This window comes from Callithrix jacchus, chromosome 15, assembly GCF_049354715.1.
Source record: "Callithrix jacchus isolate 240 chromosome 15, calJac240_pri, whole genome shotgun sequence".
Lineage (NCBI taxonomy): Eukaryota > Metazoa > Chordata > Mammalia > Primates > Cebidae > Callithrix > Callithrix jacchus.
Window position 1 is genome coordinate 77,857,276 of NC_133516.1, and position 20,276 is coordinate 77,877,551.

Below are 20,276 nucleotides of genomic sequence, written 5' to 3' on the forward strand. Positions count from 1 at the left end.
AGAAAGAAAGAAATGAAAAATAATATGTCCAAAGTAGTTATTTTTTCTTCAAGTTTTCAGGGGAGGGGTGATTTCTTCTCCTCCTCGGCCCCCCACAAACTGTTTTCCAGAAAATAAGCACTTACTGGATATTATAGAGAACGACTTTTGGGCTTTATTATTTTGAAGATGATTTCTTCTGTTAAACTTCTTCCTGTGTCCTCTTGAACTGGCAGAAATCAAAATGCTAGATTTTTTTAAGGTATGACACTTTAGAATCCTGACTGCTAAAAATGAAAAACATTCTTAAGTAAATAAAATAACAATTTCAAACAGTAAATCTGTAATGACCGAATGAGCAGCATTTTAAACTTACACATGCCAGAGTGATCATGGCGCGAGTAATGAGCATCGTACATTCTGAAGTTACTGAAGTAATCAAGGGACTTTTGTTATGGCTGAAAGAAAACAAGCAACAGCTACCAAACCTATATACATTTATATATTTTTTTCCTCAAATTTCTATTTGAAACAAAAGGAAAGTCACTTCTTGCTTTCTCTGTCCCAGTAACTCTGGGTGGCAGCGACTTTTCGGAGCAGTTCTCCTAGGGCAATTACTCTGCAATCCCAAATTCCTACTGTATGAACAAATCTGCTCATACATTATCAGGGAAGAAATACTGGAACCTGGATTAGTCCTGGCTCTGCCTCTTCCTCAATCCTTGACCTTGGAGAAATCACCTAAGCATCAGTTTCCTCCTCTAGAAAACAGAGAATATCTGCCTCACCGATTATTTAGAGATTAAATGAGGTAATAAAATGTATTTCCTCAATTCCAAGTCACCATCAATTTTAAGTCACACCAAATTTTCAGGTGGAAAATACCATTACATTAAGTCTTCCTGTTGCTTGTAAGACATCCAAATTTCAGAAAATCAAAATGTTTTTCAAAAGTTATGCTCAAAATGAGGAACTACTATAAATAAATTGCCTTGGCAAAGGAAGATTCCAAATCAATGTAAGACAGTCTTATTGTGGTGGCCATCCACCCTGGGCAGAGGATCTGCAATCTGTGCCTGGGTTTCCCTGTCACCACCACTCTGCTGAGCAGGGCTGCCCCTTCAGCATTTCTCTTGAGACCCACCCACAATCCCAAGTCAGATGCCAAAACCAGTATGGATTGGACACCATGATGAGTCCAAACCAATCCACTCTGGCTTGGCGTCTGACTTGGGATTCTGCACCTTGCAGAGAATCAGAAAGTATATCCGCGATTTCTTTCGGATGGGACTGTTCTTCCCTTTCCATGAGTTTCTTTTACACCTGACCTAGAGCCTCTCAACCATTTTCATGTCACTGCACAGCCAGAAAATGATAATATTTGTGCAGCACTCCAGGGAAAAGGGAGGAATGGTTGGGCCAAGAGGCCAGTGACTTCACCTCTGGAGCCCACTCAGTCAGGGGATTCCAGTGTGGCCCACCTTCTCCAATTAGTGTCCTCAGTGAAAAGGAGAGAGGAGGAGGAAGAAATCAAAATACTGGATTTTTTAAGGTATGACACTTTAGAATCCTGACTGCTAAAAATGAAAAACATTCTTAAGTAAATAAAATAACAAATTCAAACAGTAAATCTGTAATGACCGAATGAGCACCATTTTAAACTTACACATGCCAGAGTGATCACGGCATGAGTAATGAATGTGCTATATTCTAGAATAAGTATTTTTAACAGAGTTCTTGAGCCCCTGAAGGTGCAGGCAAAACTGTATGTAAATAAGGAGGAAGAGGAAGAGAAAAGAAGAAGATAACCCTGGTAATGTTCACTGTTTTTTGCTTTAGAATTTTAAGGGCACTTTTGTTTGTTGAAGCGTCTTTATAATAAGGGTCTGGTATTACGATTAAAATACCCTTGGGCCTGAAGTGCCATGAACAAACAAGTGGTGATACTAGTGTATGCATCAGAATCCCTGAGGACACTTGGTGTGTGCGTGTGTGTTTCCTAATAGCCTGAAGCCTGCGAATCTGGATTGTAAGAATTGCTCCAGGTATTTTTTTTATCATGATTTTTAAGTCCGATCTGGCTGTCTTCCAGGCCCTCGGGATGTTTCACCTGGCACTATACCTTTCATGTCCTGCACTTCTCATTCTATTTTCCCCTGTAAAGGTAGCCTTTTTGATGTAGTAGTCCAAACCTGGTCTTGCAGTGCTCTTGTCTGTGTGCTCAGTCCTGCTCCCTAGTGTACAAGAATCGCACTGCAAGGAGTAGAGAATCAGCTGACCCACAGGACCAGAAGCTCGGCCTCTCAGGCTTGCAATTTTCTCTAGAAAAGTGTGTCTCAGCGTTTGCTTTGGGGATTTTCTGTATCAGAATTATCTAGAAACTCATTAGAAAAACAGCCTGATCCATATCCTCAAATTTTGGACTAGTAGTCTACATTCTAAATAAGCATACTGGTAATTCCTATGTACATTCAGATTTGGAAACCTGCATATATGATTATGAATCCCATAGATCTGTAAAGGGTTAATTTGACTCACACATTGTTACCCTTGGAGTAACCAGCCTTGCTTCCAATACCACTGTTGGGGTGGTAACCAGAGAAGGGTGCTCAGGTCCCCAGATTCTGTCAATGGAGCCAACGGCACAATTAGAGCTCGATGTGATGACTTGAATACACATGAGATTCTACACATCCCACCCTCATTTCAGTTTCATCTGGCAGTTGAAGTGTTTTTGCTTTGGCCATTATTGGCCTCCCAATCAGAATGGAGCTTCTAGATTCGTATTTTTAACACCGAGTCCTTGAGCCCCTCAAGTTGCATGCAAAACTGTATTAAATAAGTATCTTTTTCAAGGACAGGGTCTAGAACTACTGCCAGATTCTCAAAGGCATCCTTGACTTGAAGGGGGAAAGATTCAGGATTAGAACAGAGGCATTTTTAAGGGTTAGAACAGTGAAGAATTATAAACAAAAGCTCACATCCAGGTAAGAATTTCTGAGCTTCTGCAGACCAAGCCTGACCAACCGTCAAGCATTCCCCAAAATCCACCTGCTCTCCCTCCTCTTTTCTTCCTGCCTCATCCTTTCATCCTTTATGCTTGTCTCTGTTTTTCCTCCCCAATCCTTTTGTCTCTCTTCTTCCCCTCTGCCCCCACTTGGCCATCTCCCCATCCCTCCTTGCCTTCCATGCCTTTTCTTTCTCTCCCTTCCTGGCCTGAATAGGAAGCAAAGCATGTTCTTTGACTTGTTCCACCTGTTGAATATTTTCAATATTCCACCTATTTGATGTTGATGGTTCTTGTTTGTAAAGTTATGTGAGTTGCACCTTTAGTATTTCTCTGGTTAGGTGAGAAACTAATGCTTACAGCATCTTGTTCCCTGACTGTTTGGATCCAGTCCTTGTTAGAAGGCTTTCTGTGGGCCGTGGTCCCCATCACCCCTGGCCAGCAGCAGGCATGCCTTAGGCCTCCTTCTTGTTCTGAGATTGATTCTGATGAAGAGAAAATGACTGACCAGAATCCCAGACCCCTGACTCCAAGCCTCCACCCTGATCCCCCAACCCAGCTGTCTCTATTGTATTATTCTCATTTGCTGGCTTTGGCTTAGATACTAGAGAAAGGAGATGTGGGCTGAGGAAGCCATGGGACCTGGTCGAGGTTGCAGAAGGAAGTGCGGGTGAGCGCTGCCCAGCTTCGACCCCTGAGTCTGCTCCCCTTCTGTGACTCTGAGCAGGAGGGATGGGCTGGCCCAGCTGGGCGTTCTGGGGATGGATGCCTGGTACATGAAATCAGCAGCTGGGGAGGGCCCTTCCACACTTCTGAGCCTCGCCCACCTCAGCCCTGAGCAGCTAGGAGTTCCGAGGAAGCAGAGGGTGACCGCTGTGGGGTGGACTGATACATTCCGCCTGTGTCCCCGCTGCTGGTTTGTGTTCCCCTCACTGCACATGGCAGGTGTCTTCTGGTTGTGGAGAATTCGAAGATTCCATGTGGCTACAGAAGGGCCCGTGAAGGCACTTCTGGCTTCACCATTTTGGGGGCATCTCCTGGGGTGGGAGGCAGGATGGTGGGTCTGTATGAGACACAAAGTGGCAGATGTGCCCTCAAGTCTCACATTTGGGTGGGGAGCGAGGTGGCCAGTTACAGACCCCGAGAACCAGATAGGCAGTCCTGAGCTGAGAGTGGACGAGGATCCTGTGAGTGCTGGCCGAGGGTTGGGGGTGAGAGTTAACCCAGAGGTGGAGCTGGCAGGAGAGCGCTGCCTCCTGAGGCTGGCAGGAGATGATGCCCCAAATTGCAAATTTGAAAGTTAAATAACGTACAAAGGACCCACATGAGACCCCCTTGCTCTTCTCCCCCGTACCCTCACTCCATGTGCCAGACAAGGCCAGTGCTAGAACTTCCAGGCCTGCTCACCATCCAACTTACATGTCCCTCTTGCCCTGGACCTTCATGCTCCCTGGGGACTGAGGCCTGAACCTTCATCTTTGGGGATGTGTTTTGAAGAACTATGGAGGCCTCTATTGTAGGGTTGACCTAACTCCAACACATAGGTACCCACACCCCAGGCCAGCACTCGGCAATGGCAAAGCCTCTAGACGTCTCCCGGGGGATTGCATTTGCCTTTAAATCTCTGGACCCCACAGAGAGCTGGCAAGTGGCTGTCACTGTTGGCCTGATGTGAAAGATTGCATCACATATACTACAGTTGTCAGAGACATGGCTTTGGAGTCAGACCTCCGGGTTCAAGTTCCAGTTCAGCTATCATTTGCTGCATGAATTTGGTCAAGTTAGGTAACCTCTCTGACCTGCTCTCTTTGTGTCTGAAAAGCAGGTAATAATGCCTGCCTTGCTGGGTTGCCAAAGCATAAAATAAGGTAATGTTTGTAAGAGGCCTGGTGTCATGCCTGGCACAAAGTAGGTGCTCAATAAATAATTATTATCATTATCATTGCTTGTCCTGGAAGAATAGGTCCCGGAGGCCCTGGGTTATACTCGAAGACAGTGCTTCAGGATCTGAGGATCTTATTAAGATGAGGGTTCCAATGCTGCAGGTTGAGGACCATACTTTGCATAGCAAGGTAGTTTCCTGGGGCACCTCAGTCACGTTCAGCCAAGAACATGACTCCTCCTCTTGCTTTCCCCTCCATGCTCTCTGAGTTGATCAGTCATCAAAACACTTCCCAGGCTGTGCAGGCAGGATGTATGGCCACTGGACCCATGCAGCACTCCAGTGACTGTGGCCACCTGGGGATGAGGAGGAGATCCAGAGGGAGGAGGGAACTAGTCCCTAACCTTGAGGATTCCTAATCTGATGGGGAGGTGGTACAGACACACCTCACTCTCCATGAGCGCCGGCAGGAAAGGCACACAACAGCTTGCAAAGGAACACACAGAGGCACATGCGGGGGCCACTTCTGGTTTCCTCCTCTCAGAGTCAGGAGACTGAGAGCAGATCGCCCCTGCCAGGCCCCTAGAGGGAAGTGAGGTACAGCATGAAGCAGCAAGGTCAGGTGATATGGCATTAGTCCAGGGCAGCCTGGGTTAACGGCACACTCATTCAAGGCCAGCTCTCATTTAGTGGGACCGCAGATGAAATGCACCTCCCAGGCCTTGGGTCCCAGTGACCAGGAAAGTTTTGAAAATGAGAACATGTGCTGACAGTAGGGCTGAAATGACAGCGCCCTTGAGAAGCCTTCCTCAGGAGTTGGGCATGCTTGATACTGAGAAGCTGTAGTTTGTGTTTCTTGACAGCTTTGCTGCAGATTCTCACACGCCTCGCCCCTGAGTAAAACTCCATGGATTCAGCAAGCTCCTGAGCACGATGGTGGTTTCCACCTAAACCCTGAGCACACAGTGATTTCTGCCTACATTGGTGACTGGTGATCCAATGGCTTGCTGGGGCAGCTTCCCCGCCTTGCTTCTCCTGGAGGAAGCAGCTCTCTGTGGTAGGAAGAGCCAGAGGGAGGCCACAGCTGGTAGGCAGGGCCTGTGGCTCTGTCCTCACCTTCCACCAGCCTTGGCTAGGAAGCCCTCTTTATCCTCTATTCCCACATCTGTATGGCAGGGAGGAGCCCAGACCTTAAGCAAGGATGCAGGGTGCGATCTCTGAGGATCGCTGGGAGGGTGCTGTGGAAATAAATGGCTTGTGTATTTTTTTTATTGTAGTAAAATATCCGTAGCCATTTTAACCATTTTCACTGTACAATCGGTGGTGTTAATTACATATACACTGTTGTGCAAGTGTCCTAACCATTTATTCCAAGACTTTGTCATCACCCCGAATAGAAACTCTGCCCCCAGTAACCTCTTTTTTATAGTTCCTTCTGCCTCTATGAATTTGCCTCTTCTAGATATTTCACATGCAGTGGTTCTTCTTATCTACAGTTTCGCTTTCTGCCCTTGCAGTTATCTGTGGTCAACAGTGGTCCAAAAACAGATGAAAATGGGACAGTACAGTAAGACATTTTGGGCCAGGCACAGTGGCTCATACCTGTAATCTCAGCACTTTGGGAGGCTGAAATGGGAGGACTGCTTCAGCTCAGGAGTTTGAAACCAGTCTGAGCAACAAAGTGAGACCCTGTCTCTACAAAAAATATTTATAAATAGCTGGGCTTGGTGGCACCGGCCTGTAGTCCCAGCTAGTTGGGAGACTGAAGTGGGAGGATCATTTGAGCTCTGGGAGGTGGAGGCTGCAGTGACCCATGATTGTGCCCCTGCACTCCAGACTGGGGTGACAGAGCAAGACCGTGTCTCAAAAAAAAAAAAAAAAAGATGCTTGGCAGGAGGGTGGCTCTGCCAACATATCTGAGTGTTAATACTGACTGCCCCTTCCCTGCAGGGGCCGCTTGACCTCTTACCCCTTCTCAGCTGCCTTCCTGGAGAGGGTAGCCAAGCAAGAGTGGGGCAGGGCAGACTTCTTGACCAGCTTGGAGATGTGCAGGGGCAGCTGATTTGAGGGGCCCATGAGTTGAGTTAGGATTATTTTCGGGTTGTTGGGAGTCAGGAGTTTAATCATGGGAAGCGGGATGCCAGCAGCAGAGATGGCCAGAAGGAATATGTGGGTGGCTGAGAGGAACCCACGGCCAGGGTGGAGACTTCCCACTAACACAGCCCCTTATCCTGGCAGCCGGGAGAGTGCACTCCTTCCCCCGAGGAGATAAGGAGGCCAGATTTTCCTTTCTCAGGGCTCCTTTCATGGCAGGCTGGTGGGGCCCTGTGGGCTGGGCTGGAGCGGGGTCTCTCTGGACCCCTCTGCGGGGTCCCAGCCTGACCAGCTGGAGCCCCTGGCACTCATCCAAGATTCCCTGTAGCCTTGGATGAGCACCGCCCAGCCGTGGCAGCACAAGGTTTAAAACTCAATTGCCTCTCCATGCCTCAGTTTCCTTCCCTGAAAAAAATCCAAATACATCATAGGGTAGGTGTGAGGCTTCAATGAGTTAATATGGTAAAGCACAGCGGAAGTGGACAGCACTGTTCTCACCCCAGGATGCCTCTTGTTTCCTGAGGCCCAGGTGAGAACCTAGTGTTTCCTCCCGTCAGATTCTTTTCACATTCTTGGGCATTTGACAGCTCTTTCTGCTATAGGCCTCTCTAGGCAAAGATCTCATCTCAGCTTAAGGACCCCAAGGCCATTATGAGAAAAGGTTCATTAAGCATTTAAAATAGAGCCCATGTTAGCAGATGGAACAATTTCTTGGTTATTAGAAACCATTCTTCATGAAGAAAAGGCTTATCTTTCCTTTTACAAATGAGGACTCCTCAGAAAGAGTCAAGACTGCCCTCCTAGACCACAGGGATTGACAGGAGCTGCTCTTGTTTCGGGACACTCCCCCTCCCAGTCACTCCCCCACTAGGCCAGGGAGGCTGCCCTGACAGCCCCCCAACCTGGGCGATTCGTCCCCTGGGTTGCCCAGCCCTGGGGGCCCTTCCCACTGTTTCCCAACAGCCAGTTCTCCCGTAGGGTGGAGGTCCTCCCCAGGGCCAGGCAGCGGCTCCAGGCTGCTCCTCCCTGGGCAGGCTGGGTGGGACGCCCCTGGCTCTCTGGGCAGGCCCTGCCCCACTTCAGATTTCCCTTCTGGCCACTGCTGGAATGTCCAGCCCTCCCTCTGTGTATTTTCTCTCTGGGTGGGGTGTCAGGGCTGGAAACCCTGTGCACATCCTCTCTCCACCCTCTCTTTGGAGGACCAAAGTCAATAGGGCTGAAGCCAGAGGACACTGTGGTCCAGGGAAGGCTCCAGGCTTACGCCCAGAACTCCTTGGGGGCCTCTCTGAAACCTATCATTATTTCCTCTTCCAAATCTCCAGGCCATGATCAATACAAAGCACCACAGTCCAATTCAGTTCAATTTCAAAACAGTCCAATGCAATACAGCCCGATTTGGTTCTATTTCAAAACACTTTTATTGAACACTGATAGTTGTACCAGGATTGTTATGACCCAGTTCAATGGGAGAGCCTAACAGATTGGGACGTGATACTATCTGGACTCCAAACTAACTGTAAATTAGGGTTACTGTTCCCCTTTTGACTCTGCATGTCTTTTGAACAATTGGCTCCAGCTCTGCACTTCAGTTTCTTCAGTTGTGAATTAGACCATGAAGGTTTCCTCATCTGTCTGCCCTTCCATGTAATCTCTCATCATCGGCCAATAAGGTTTTTGTTGGAAATAGATGCTCAGTGCTGCAAAGAATAATTCGCACTGTTACAAAGGATCTTTCAGCAATGTAATTTTTACTTCCTGGACTGCAGGAAGGGTACTCTTGCTAGCCATCTTGGCACAAGAGTACAATGAAAAAAGGAAAACACACAAATTTATTCCTTACACATTTGGGGGTTGTCCTTACTGCTGTATCTGATCTCCATTGGCTGGAGCCAGACTGCACAATCTAACTAAAACCTGATTTGCTAACTACTTAAAACTCTTCTAAACAAGTAAAAGCAATGGAGAGCTGGGACATGCCTATGAGCACATCCAGCACAGATATCTTGGTTAAAGTGCAAGGACACAGAATGTACTATGTGCCTGTAAGAGTGGCATGTCTAACAGCTACATAGGACAGGGCTTAACACAGTTATTAGCACACTTATTCTTTAACAAGAAAGGCAACTTTAAAAGGGAACTTTTCTACTTCCCACAGTTTTATTAACATATCAAACTGTGGTAGTGAGCTTGTTTTAGGTTCCGGAGCACATCCTGTATCAACAACCACAGAGTTGGGGAAGGGACTGGAAGCTGGTTTGGGGTTTTACCTGTGCCATTGGAAACCAACTGTATATTTGGACGGAGTGTCCTGAGAGGCCTGAGAGTGGGCTTCTGGCTGGGCAGACTGCAGAAGTAGAAGGGTTCTGAAAAATCATCTCATACGCTGCTATTGAGAGTGAGATCTGCCTGGCAGGAGCGTGGCATTACCGGGGAGCTCCTTAGGAAGGCCCATGCCAGTCTCACTGACTCAGAATTTGCATTTCAAAGCTCCAAGGGACAAGGGCTTGCCTACAGTTCCATAGTGAGTCCTGGCATACCCAGGGCTGGAACCCAGGTGTTCTGATTCCTGTTTGCCACTGTTCTTACCTTCCCCCACCCAGAGATCTTCAGGGTCCTTGTGCCTGGAAGAGGGCCCTGTGCTCCAAGCAAGGAAGGATTAGCATGGCGGGGACTTCTCCCATATCTGCGCTCCTTCAGGTCAGTTTTGACTGGGCTCCTCCCTGATAATTTACCACGGCTCCCCGCTTTGCAGTTCCCAGAAGAAAAGCCCCACCCCCCAGCTCCGGCAGGCCGGCCTGCTGTGTTTAACTGCCCATCTCTGTACCTCTTAGCCCATCTGGGTCCGGGCAGGGTCTGAGTGAGTGTCGCGGTGAGGGTGGGGCTGCTTGGGAAGGAACTTTTGTGGGTGACAAGTGGCAGGATGGGGCCCGTGGACACTCCCTTTCCTCCCCTTTCCGCGGACACCCTGACGTGAGGCCTTTTCGGGTGAGGTGCAGCTGGGAAGGGGCGCTGGGCGGTGCAGAGGCGGTGCGCGAGGCCGGGTGTGGGGTCCCGTGTGCGCGCCGCATCCACTTCCTCCTCCGAGGAGTCTTGAGCGGTCTCCCGGGCCTCCCACCTCCCCCGCCGCCTCTCAGGCGTCGTGGTGCGGGTCCCTTCCCAGAAGCGGCCTCTCCTTTCCCTTTCCTCGCAGAGCCGCTCTTCCTGCGCCCTCCCAGCCCCGCCCTCCTCACTCCGTCCCGAGCCCTTCCTCCGCGCGGGCTATTCTCGGTTGCGCCAGCCTCTCCCATTGTCCGTTCCCAGGAAAGGACTGTCTGGCTGGTCGCCGGTCGCTGGTCCAGGGGTGGGGAACCCAGAAGAAAGCCAATGACGCCGGAAGCCCCCGCCAGGGCAGCAGCCCGCAGCCCCAGCATCATTTTTTGAAATCTCGCTTTCCTACGCCCACAGGGAGGGGTATGACTTCCCCACTCCCTCTTCTAATTTCAGCAGCCCCAGCGGCAGAGGCGGCTGGGGACACCGCAGGTGCCACCCAGAGCTCACCAGCAGCCACCTTCCCAGGCCAGGGGCCGCCTGCCCGCCTGCTGAGCACCCAACCAGCCCTGCTGGATCAGCTCTTGGTCCCACTGGTGACCCCCACTGCCTGCCTTTGGCTAAGGGGAGGAGGGGAGGCTCCCACGAGCACCCCTTGGGAACAGATGGTGGTCCCTGAAGAGCCACAGCCATGGGCCACATCACAAGAAGCCCGAGTTACCCGAATTCCGGTTGGAAAGATCAAGCCTTTCTGTAGACACAGCTTCAAGGACTTTCCCTCTGCCTGTTCCTCTGTCTTGTCGTCATTTCTTCTCTCTCGTACCCCTCCACCCCCGCTCCCCCCACTCCCTGCTTTGTTTTTGTTCTTCCTAAAAGCATGCAGCTCAAACTGGACCAAAGTATTTTTATTCCATGGATTCAGGAACAGATGTTCAGGTCAAACCCAGCTCCATTCACACGCAGCAGCTGCAGGCCCCAGGCATCCCAGGCCTTTGAGAGTTGGAAGATGTCAGATGATAGGACCCCAACCCACAGACTTGGTTTCACCAGCAGAGAAATTGAAAGCCCAACAGGGAGGCAAAGAGACTCTTCTGAGGTCAAGAAACAAGCGTTGGAAATCCCTGGGATGGCCAGATGTGGTGGCTCACACCTGTAATCCCAGTGCTTTGGGAGGCCAAGGTGGGAGGATTGCTTGAGGCCGGGAATGTGAGGTTGCAGTGAGCTGATAGTGCCACTGCATTCCAGCCTGGATGATAGAGTGAGACCTCATCTCTTTAAGAAACAAAAAAAACAAAAAGGAAAGAAAAGAAAAAAAAAAGGAAATCCCTAGGAGTGACTTTGGGATGAATTACAGAGGGACAGTGTGGTAGATGGAGACCTGAATTCACAGATGTGGGGTCCTCCCAACTGTGTAAGCTCCAGCCAATCACATACCCATTGGCACATGGTGTTCCACAGGATAGGACCCCTGCCTGCCCTACACAGATGGGGCTGGGGAGATGCTGTGGTCTCTGTGGGCATGTTTCCTGGGGCTGAAAGGCAACCTGTGCTGTAGGTATCGCTCTGTGAGGGGGTGCAGTGCCAGGGCCTGGGGACCCACCTCCTAGAGAGAGAGGCCTGGCTTCTGCCACAGGGAGAGGCAGTGGGTGAAATACAGGCTGATCTGGCTGTGTAACCTCTGACAAGATTCTTCACCTTCTGGAGCCTCGGTATCCTCAGTTAGTCATGAGGATCATGTATGACATTGTAAGGTCTTGGTGCTCAGTGGCTGGCACATAGGAAGGGCTCAGTCAGTGGTTGCTCAGCATTATTTTCAGAAGTGAGGTTGCCCTGTGATGTCCTTGGGGTGACCTCCACAGTCTCTGGGCACACAGTCTTGGTCATTGCTTGGCAAGGACTGCACTAGGAAAACGTTGTTGGCTACATCACTCTCAGGGCTGCTGTCTTGGGAAGTGGTGCGCCTCCTGGCGGGACGATCTCAGGTGCAGATGTAGCTGCTACAGTAGAAGTTTTGAACCTTAAGCTCCATGCCCTCCAGAGAGGCTTCAGAAATCTGTCCTCTCCCAAAATGGTATGCAAAACATGGTGTCTATGGGGACAGGGACCATGGTTTTCATCAGACTCTCAAAAGGGGCCACAACTAAAAGAATTAGGAACCTTTTATCTGGACATCAGCAAGTCAGGCATTAAGAGCCACTGTCGGAGGGCATGGCAGGTGGCATGGACCCCAGCCCTAGCCCTGGGTGTGACCTGCTGACCTCACGCCGTGCTTAGCTAGCTAGTACTGGCCAGTCAGAGACATCAGTGCCTCCCCTGGATACCCACTCTCCATAAGCCCAACAGAGAGTCAACCATGCCTCGGGTCTGGTGGGCCACCAGGTTCAGGGTATGAGAGAGACCCAGGCCCCAGCAGGCAGGATGGGAATCAGTGAACAAGACTCTCTGGGGACTGGCTCAGGACTGGGGACCCTGAGGTGGGGTGGTGATAGGTGAGGTGTAACATGTAAGGGCCTGGAAAGATAGGGGCAGAGGAAATGAGATAGGGTCCACTGTGCCAGCCTTGGGGGCCTCCTTCTTGTCCACTTGTCTCAGTGGGGCTGCCTGAGTGGGCTTGGTCAAAACAGTTAGAAATTTCTCTCTGAATAAGCTTCAGACTGTGGGTCATGGAGGTACAACTGGGGGTGTTCTCACCCTCTCTCTTCTCAGTTTTTCTTTCTTCGGTTCTTATTTATTTTCCCTATCTTATTTATATTTTTCTCATAAGCCACTCAAGTCACTTTGGGAAACAGTATAAATGGAAAGAAAGAAAAGCTATTCATACATAGAAAAGCTGCCTGGAGAAAGTGAGCTTTCAGTTGTGGGATGTTTTGTTTGTTTTCCTAATAGATATTGCAAGTAGATTATGTTCCTTTAAAAAACTTATTTCATCACCCAAGCTGGAGTGCAGTAGCACAGTCACAGCTGACTGCATCCTGACCCTCGGGGCTCAGGTGATCCTCCCACCGCAGCCTCTTGAGTAGCCAGGACTACAGGTACACACTACCATGCCTGGCTAATGGGGTGTGTGTGTGTGTGTGTGTGTGTGTGTGTGTTATAGAAGGCGCTGTGTTGCTCAGGCTGCTCTCAAATTCCTGGGCTTGAGTAATCCTCCTGCCTCAGCCTCCCAAAGTGCTGAGATTGCAGACTGAGCCACTGCACTCGACCCATTAACTTAAATGTGGATGTTTTGTAGAAACAAAAAAAGAAGTGAAAATAATTGCCTGTAATAGCATTATAGAAACAACCACAGTTAGTATTTTTGTGTGTATTTTCTTCTATACGTGTAAGCTGTTTCTTACATATATAGATTAATACATGTTTTTTGTATTTATACTATAAATGGTATCCAGTTTTCTGGATTAATATATATAACATGGACAGTTTTTCTCTCGTACTAAAAACTCTTTATAAGCATTTAAAATATCTCAGTCCCCCATAATTAGACATTTAGAACCTCCCCTGATTTTTTATTTTTAATTTATTTTTAAATTTTTAAAAACTGAGATGGGGTCTTGCTCTAACACCCAGGCTGGACTGCAGTGGTGCAGTCTTGGCTCCTTGACTACACACTGATGCAACCTCCACGTCCCAGTTTCAAGCAGTCCTCTCGCCTCCACCTCCAGAGTAGCTGGGGCTACAGGCATGCCCCACCACACCTGGCTCATTTTTGTAATTTTAGCAGAGATGGGGTTTCACCTTTTGGCCAGGTTGGTCTCAAACTCCTATCCTCAAGTGATCTGCCTGCCTCGACCTCCCAAAGTGCTGGGATTACAAGCATGAGCCACAGCACCCAGCCCCTCCCCTGAGTTTACATTATTATAAACAAAGCATCAACACAAATTTTTGTCCAGGGTTCTTTGCAAAGTTGAGATTATTTCTTTGAACAAGATTCGGAACAGGGCTTGGCTCCAGCCCAGAGCAGGCTGGGCCAGCAGTAGTGTTAGCGTGAGCATGAGTGTGAGTGTGCACTTGTGAGTATGGCAAGGTTCCATTTCTCATTTGCCCTGCAAGAGAGGGCAACTGAGGCAGGCCCACGAGGGAGCCAAGTGACTCTTTCTCTTAGCCTGTGGGTCTTGTTGAGGGGACAGGCGGAGAAAAGGCTTCCCAGTGATTCATCTATTGGGCGTGAAATCCCTCTGAACCTTTAGGCTGGCCAGGGCAAAGCCCTTCAGTCCTGGTGATCAAATATTCTCCTGTGTCAGGGCCACCCTTGGGCCCTCGGAGATGAGTGCACCTGATGAAGTGTTTTATGTCCTGTGAGGCGGGCCCGCCAGCCACGAACAGCCCTCCACTCAGATCTGCTTTCTGACCTGCACATCAGTCCAGCTTGGCTGAGCTCAGTTCCAAGGCAGGCTGGGCTGGTTTTCTCCTCCTTAAGACTCATCAGTGAGGTCAGCCAGCGGGTAAGCTAAAGTTAACTTAGCTATTACTGCTTTTTTGTTAATGAGGGGAGGGCCAGTTGTGAAGAAGCCAAACCATTCAGAAAACTTGTACAGTACTTGGGATTTAATATGCCAGAAAAAATTCTGTGTTCAGGCAAAATAAAGCAGTTGACAGTGATTTAAGTCCTAACTGGACTCCCAAGGGTCCGTTGTGCTTCTCTGAGCTTTTATTTTATTATTTTTTTTAAAAAATATTTTTCTTGTGAAGTTATGAGTCTTGGAAGCTGTGTAAAGCATGGGCAACCTCACTGGACTCATCAGAATGGCAGGAGCCTTCTTTTGTGGTTGGAAGCTGGGCTGTAATTACACTTTGAGTGGGTGGAGGATGAGGCTTATGGGAAATTCTGTCACCGAAACCCTAGGGTTGGTGAGGGAGTGATGGCTGAATACCCATCCTATGGGACTACAGGGGTTGAGAGAAAAGGAGCAGGGATTAGCTTTTCTTGGACGACAGTTAATAGGAACAAACCAACTCCTTCTCAGAGATGAGATTCAAAAGCAGGGGCTGAATATCCTGGGTGTTCCTGAAACCAAGAACACTTGACTTGTGTCTTAAAATTCCATAGCCCACTAGCATGTTCACAGAGGCTGTTCAAAGTGACCTCCTTTGACAAAGAAGCAATGTTCCTGCAGGGTTGAAACCACTTGAATCAACTGTTGAAGTTGATGTACAAAAATGTTTAAAATGCTTTGAAGAAATGAGATGTGAGATGTTCCTGCTATAAAGTCGTCTGTGAACAAGTCAAAGTGAAAGTCTGGAAGCGAGATGCGCTTATAGGCTGAGAGATCTAAGAGAAAGGTTCTTTTCAGCGTGACCCATGTTTGCAACCTACCTATTGTGCACCATTGCAGTGCTTGGCTCGAGAGGATAGAGACCTGTAGACCTGGATTTCGTGCCTCGAGGAGTCTAGCTGGGGAAAGCCCTACTGTGGCCAGACCTAGTGCCAAGAGCAGTGAGGAAGGAGGAATAGATTCTGATTAGGGAGTGCATATAAAGCCCAAAGGAGATTTCCCAAAGGAGCATCATTTTAGCTGAACTTGAAGAGTTGGCCCACTGCAATGCTTAGAGATGTGGGAGAAGAGTCTGGAAGGCCAGGAGACTACCTAATGAAGGCACAGGGATGAATGTGGGTGGCCTTCTTCAGAGTGTGGCTGCTGAGGAGAAGAAACAGCAAGGGATGAGTAGGGATTGGTGGCTGTTGGCAGGTTGTGGAGGCTTTGATAGGAGTTTGGACTTGATTCTATAGCTATTAGGGACTCATGGAAGGTTTTTGAGTAGGGAAGTAACTTGCAAATATCGATTAATTTTTAAAATAGAAAACAAACATATAAATACATGCTCATTGAAAGACATTTCAGCTATATTAAAGGCAATGAAGCAGAAGATGAAAATGCTCCCCTTCCCAGAGGTAACCACTGCTTCCTTTCATGTTATTTCATCCACCTGTATCTATGGGATCAGCACACAAAAGTTGTTGGAAACAGATGCTCAGTGCTGCAAAGAAAAATTAGCACTGAGACAAAGAATCTCCTAGCAAGGCAATTTTTACTTCCTACAGGATGGATACCTTGCCAGACGACATCTTGCTATGAGAGTACAGCAAACAAAGGAAAAGCAGACATATTTATCCTTTACACATTTGGGGTTGTCCTTACTGCTGTGTCTGATCTCCATTGGTTGGAGCCAGACCTCACAATCTAAACTAAAACCTGATTGGCTAATAACTTAAAACTTTTCTAAACAGGTAAAAAGCAATGGAGAACAAAAAGAAAGTGCAAATAAGGAAGGGGCATAGGCTGCAAGCTGGGACATGCCTGCGAGCACGTGCAGCACAGATATGTTGGTTAAAGTACAAGGACATAGAATGTACTATGTGCCTATAAGCATGTCTAACAGCTACATAGGATAGGGCTTAACAAGGAGTTATTAGCAAAAAGCAAGAAGGCTTTGAAGAAAGTCTTATTAAACAAACTATTATTTATAACACTTATGAAACTTTAAAGCGGAACTTTTCTACTTCCCACAAAAGTCAACCCTAGAAGTGAGAGGGAGATAGTTCTGCAGACCTTCTCTGTCTCTGTGCCATGTACATGCCCCTACCTTTCCAATATTTAAAGTGATATATGAAATAGAACTGTAATCTAGGAAAATGTGTGCTATGTCTTCTCATTGGGCTTATGTTGCTCTCCATTACATTATTTCAGAACATGGTTTTATTGGATATTCACCCGAACTGCTACAGAACAACTCGCTGCCTGATTACAGCCCAGGGGAGTCTTTTTTCACTGTCTTTGGGGTTTTCTTCCCAGCGGCTACAGGTATTGTAATCTGCATTGTTTTTTACTCTCAAACTAGGGGTGTAAGTGCTTGGTTCCCAAAATTCACCATCATAATTGGCCCACATGTGCTCTTGCTGTGTATATCCAACTTTAGATGTGGGCTTAGCTTCGACTAAAATTGTGTTATTTTATGTATGTATGTATGTATTTTGTAGAGACAGGGTCTCACTATGTTGCTGGTCTCAAACCCTTGGCCTCAAACATTAAAATCTATAGTTTTAACAGAGAATTTACTGAAGGCCCTCAGTATGATTTAATCCTCCTCACTCCTTACATGTTGACACCTCTTGCTCATAGAAGGGACACATATGTCGCAGGGCCGAACAGGACAGATTCCGCAGCAGGATAAGCTGTTCTTTTCACAAGTGGAATAAGTACATGCCTGGTATAGAAACTTCCCTTCTCCCTCTCCCTGCCAGTGCATCTTCTCCCAGAGGGCAGAGAAATGCTATTGTCTTGTCTTGTCTTGTTATATCAGGTATGAGCCAAGCCAGTATCCCAGAGCTGAGGAATGAATCTCCTTACCCTCCCTTCCCAAAGTTCCTGCTCTATGGTGACTGTAGAGAGCCTCCCAAAGCCAAGGTCCCTGTAGGAATCATGCCCCATGCTTGGGTCTCTGGCCTGGAAGGCAATAAGCTAACATGTTGACCAGATGATCCATAAAAAATAACATTTGCTAGTGACTGGGCTTGTCCCCAGGGAACAGACTTTTAATGAAGAGAGAAAAGCAGTTCACTCTGGATCAACAGTGTTGATGGCCTGTAGTGTATCTGCCTTGTCTCTCTCCCCTTTTCCCTCTGCCCTCCTATATGTGGCCATTTCCTTACTTGTTGTCCCCACTCCAAATGGGATAGGGACAGAAAAAGGAGAGGCCACTAGAATGTCTAAGATTGAGAAGATTGTCCATACAAGTGTTAGCAAGGATGTGGAGACACTGGAACCCTCGTGCACTGCTGAAGGGAACGTAAAATGGTACAATGACTTTGGAAAAAAGTTTAGCAGTTTCTTAAAAATTACATCCAGCTATTCTACATCTAGTTAACTAGGATCAAAGGTATGTGTTCATATGAAGATTTGTACATTAATATTCAAAGAAGCTTAAATTGTAATAGTCTTAAATTAGAAATAGCTTGAATGTTCATCAACAGGTGAGTGTATAAACAAACTATGGTGTAGCCACACAATAGAAAACCACTCAGCAATAAAAAAGAATTAACAGACCCGGTGTGGGATCACGCCTGTAATACCAGCACTTTGGGAGGCCAAGGCAGGTGGATCATCTGAGGTCAGGAGCTCGAGACCAGCCTGGCCAAAATGGCAAAACCCCATCTCTACTAAAAATACAAAAAAAAATAGCCAGATGTAGTAGTGTGCACCTGTAATCCCAGCTACTCAGGAGACTGAAGCAGAAGAATCACTTGGAGCTGGGAGGCAGAGGTTGCAGTGGGCCGATATTGCACTACTGCACTCCAGCCTGGGAGACAGAGCAAGACTCTGTCTCAAAAAAAAAAAAAAAAACTTAGCTAGATATGGTGGTGTGCACCTGTAGTTCCAGCTACTTGGGGTGGGTGGTGGGTGGTGGGAGGACTGCTTGAGTCTGCGAGGTCAACGCTGCAGTGATCCTTGTCATGCCATTGCACTCCAGCCTCAGTGACAGAGTGAAACCCTGTCTCAAAAAGAAATTATATATATATAAATGTGTGTGTGTGTGCACACGTGTGTGTATTCCTGATTACAGTGATGGTTTTATGGGTATATTCATATATTAAAGCTTTTCAAGTTGTTACATTTTAAACATGTACAGCTTATAGTATGTTAGTTATACCTCAGCAAAGCTGTTAAAATGAAAAAAAAAAAACCAATAACTTTAATCATCTTTAGTTGCTTTTCCTCAATCCCATTTCTCCTTATAGCAATAGCCTTTCCCTCTCCTCTTCACAGCCAAACATAACTGGCTCCCCATCTCCATTCTTTTATCCCCTGCTCAACTCTCCCAGTCTCTCCTTTGGGAATTGCAAGTCTGTCTCTCCAATGACATGGCTCTTTCACCAGTGACTTCCTTGTTACTAAATACAGTGCGCAGTTTTAGTTTCTCACTTTATTTCACCTCTCAGCAGCAACCCACTTCCCCTTGCATTTCTCTTGCCTTCCACCATGCAGCCTTCTCAGCTCCCTCCTACTCTGACTTGCCTTTATAGGTACATCCCCTCGGCCTGCCCGTCCAGTGTTGGGGATCTTCAGGCTATTCTTAGGCCCTTGCACCTCTTTCTCAACTATTTTCCTTGGAGTCTCAGCCATGCTCATTGTTGAATAACCACCCTCAAAGCTGATGACTCCAAAGTTTACACTTTCAGCGCCAACTTCTCCTCCAAGCTTCACATCATACATTCAGGTGCCTATGTGACATCTTCTCTTGGGTATCTTGGACTGAACAAGTTTGAACCAAACCCATCTCACCAACCCCTCAACTCATCCTCCTCTTCTACTCCTGGTGTCAGTAAGTGGCACCTCTACCCAGCCAATTGCTTATGCCAGTGATCAGACCTCCCTCTTTCTTTCCAGTGCCCTCTAAGTCTTGTCAATTTTACCTCCTAAGAGTTGCTAGGTTCTCTACCACCTGACAACTCTAGTCCCACCTTCATCTATCACTTGTATCAGTGCGTCAGCCTCCTGCTTGACTTTTCTTGAGGCCTGGCCATGGAACTAGGGCTTGGAAGTGACAGGTCAAATCCTGGTCCACAAATCCAGAATTTGCTAGAAATAGTGTGTTGCTTTCATTTTTATAAAACAAAAAGATTCAGTCTCTGACTTTAAGCCTTCATTCTCCCATGATGGCTTAAAAGTGACATCAGTAATTCAGGATGCCTCTACCTGCTCCTGCCATGCTGTGGACTGTTCCAGGGGCTTAGGGTTTTTTACAGAACCCAGGTATGTTCGGGGGGCTCTGCAGTTCCTCCTCAGTAAACAGAACCCATTGTCCTGTCCACAGGGCCTTTCAGGTTTGTGTTGCCTCTGAGCCACATTCAAAGACCAGAAATCTGCTAAGATGGGGAACCCTATACTTAGGGTCTATGTACTCCCCAAACCTTTCCTTCTGGCAGGCCTTACCGGTCTTCCAGGGATTGGGGGGGTCCCAGGTCCTCATTTCCTCAGAACCTGTGAACAGCCTCTCTCTCTTTCTGCCCCTAACTCCAGGACCAATCTTCTGTCAAATATGGGGGACATTCCTCTCCAGGGCCACCTATGCATTCACACTGGGCTGGGCATGACGGTGGCTCACACCTGCAATCCCAGCACTTCAGGAGGACGAGGCAGGCAGATTACTTGAGCCCAGGAGTTCAAGACCAGCCTGGCCAACATAGTGAAAACCCATCTCTACTAAAAATACAAAAATTAGCTGTGCATCCTGGGACATACCTGTCACCCCAGCTACTCAGGAGGCTGAGGCAGGAAAATCGCTTGAACC

The 20,276-nt window shown here is 47.8% G+C and overlaps 1 protein-coding gene across 14 annotated transcripts in view; it reads left to right on the forward strand.

The window, feature by feature from the left end:
- The window catches only part of SLC12A8 (solute carrier family 12 member 8), a 134,263-nt gene that overhangs the window by 61,430 nt on the left and 52,557 nt on the right, over window positions 1-20,276 (forward strand). For all 14 annotated transcript variants that reach the window (XR_013527577.1, XR_013527578.1, XR_004734188.3 and 11 more), the window contains one exon: window positions 16,676-16,789. Coding sequence is in view for 11 of the 14 variants with exons in the window: in XM_035273967.3 (XP_035129858.3) it covers window positions 16,676-16,789 (114 nt within the window). In the remaining 3 variants the exon portion in view is untranslated. The remainder of the gene's footprint in view (window positions 1-16,675; window positions 16,790-20,276) is intronic.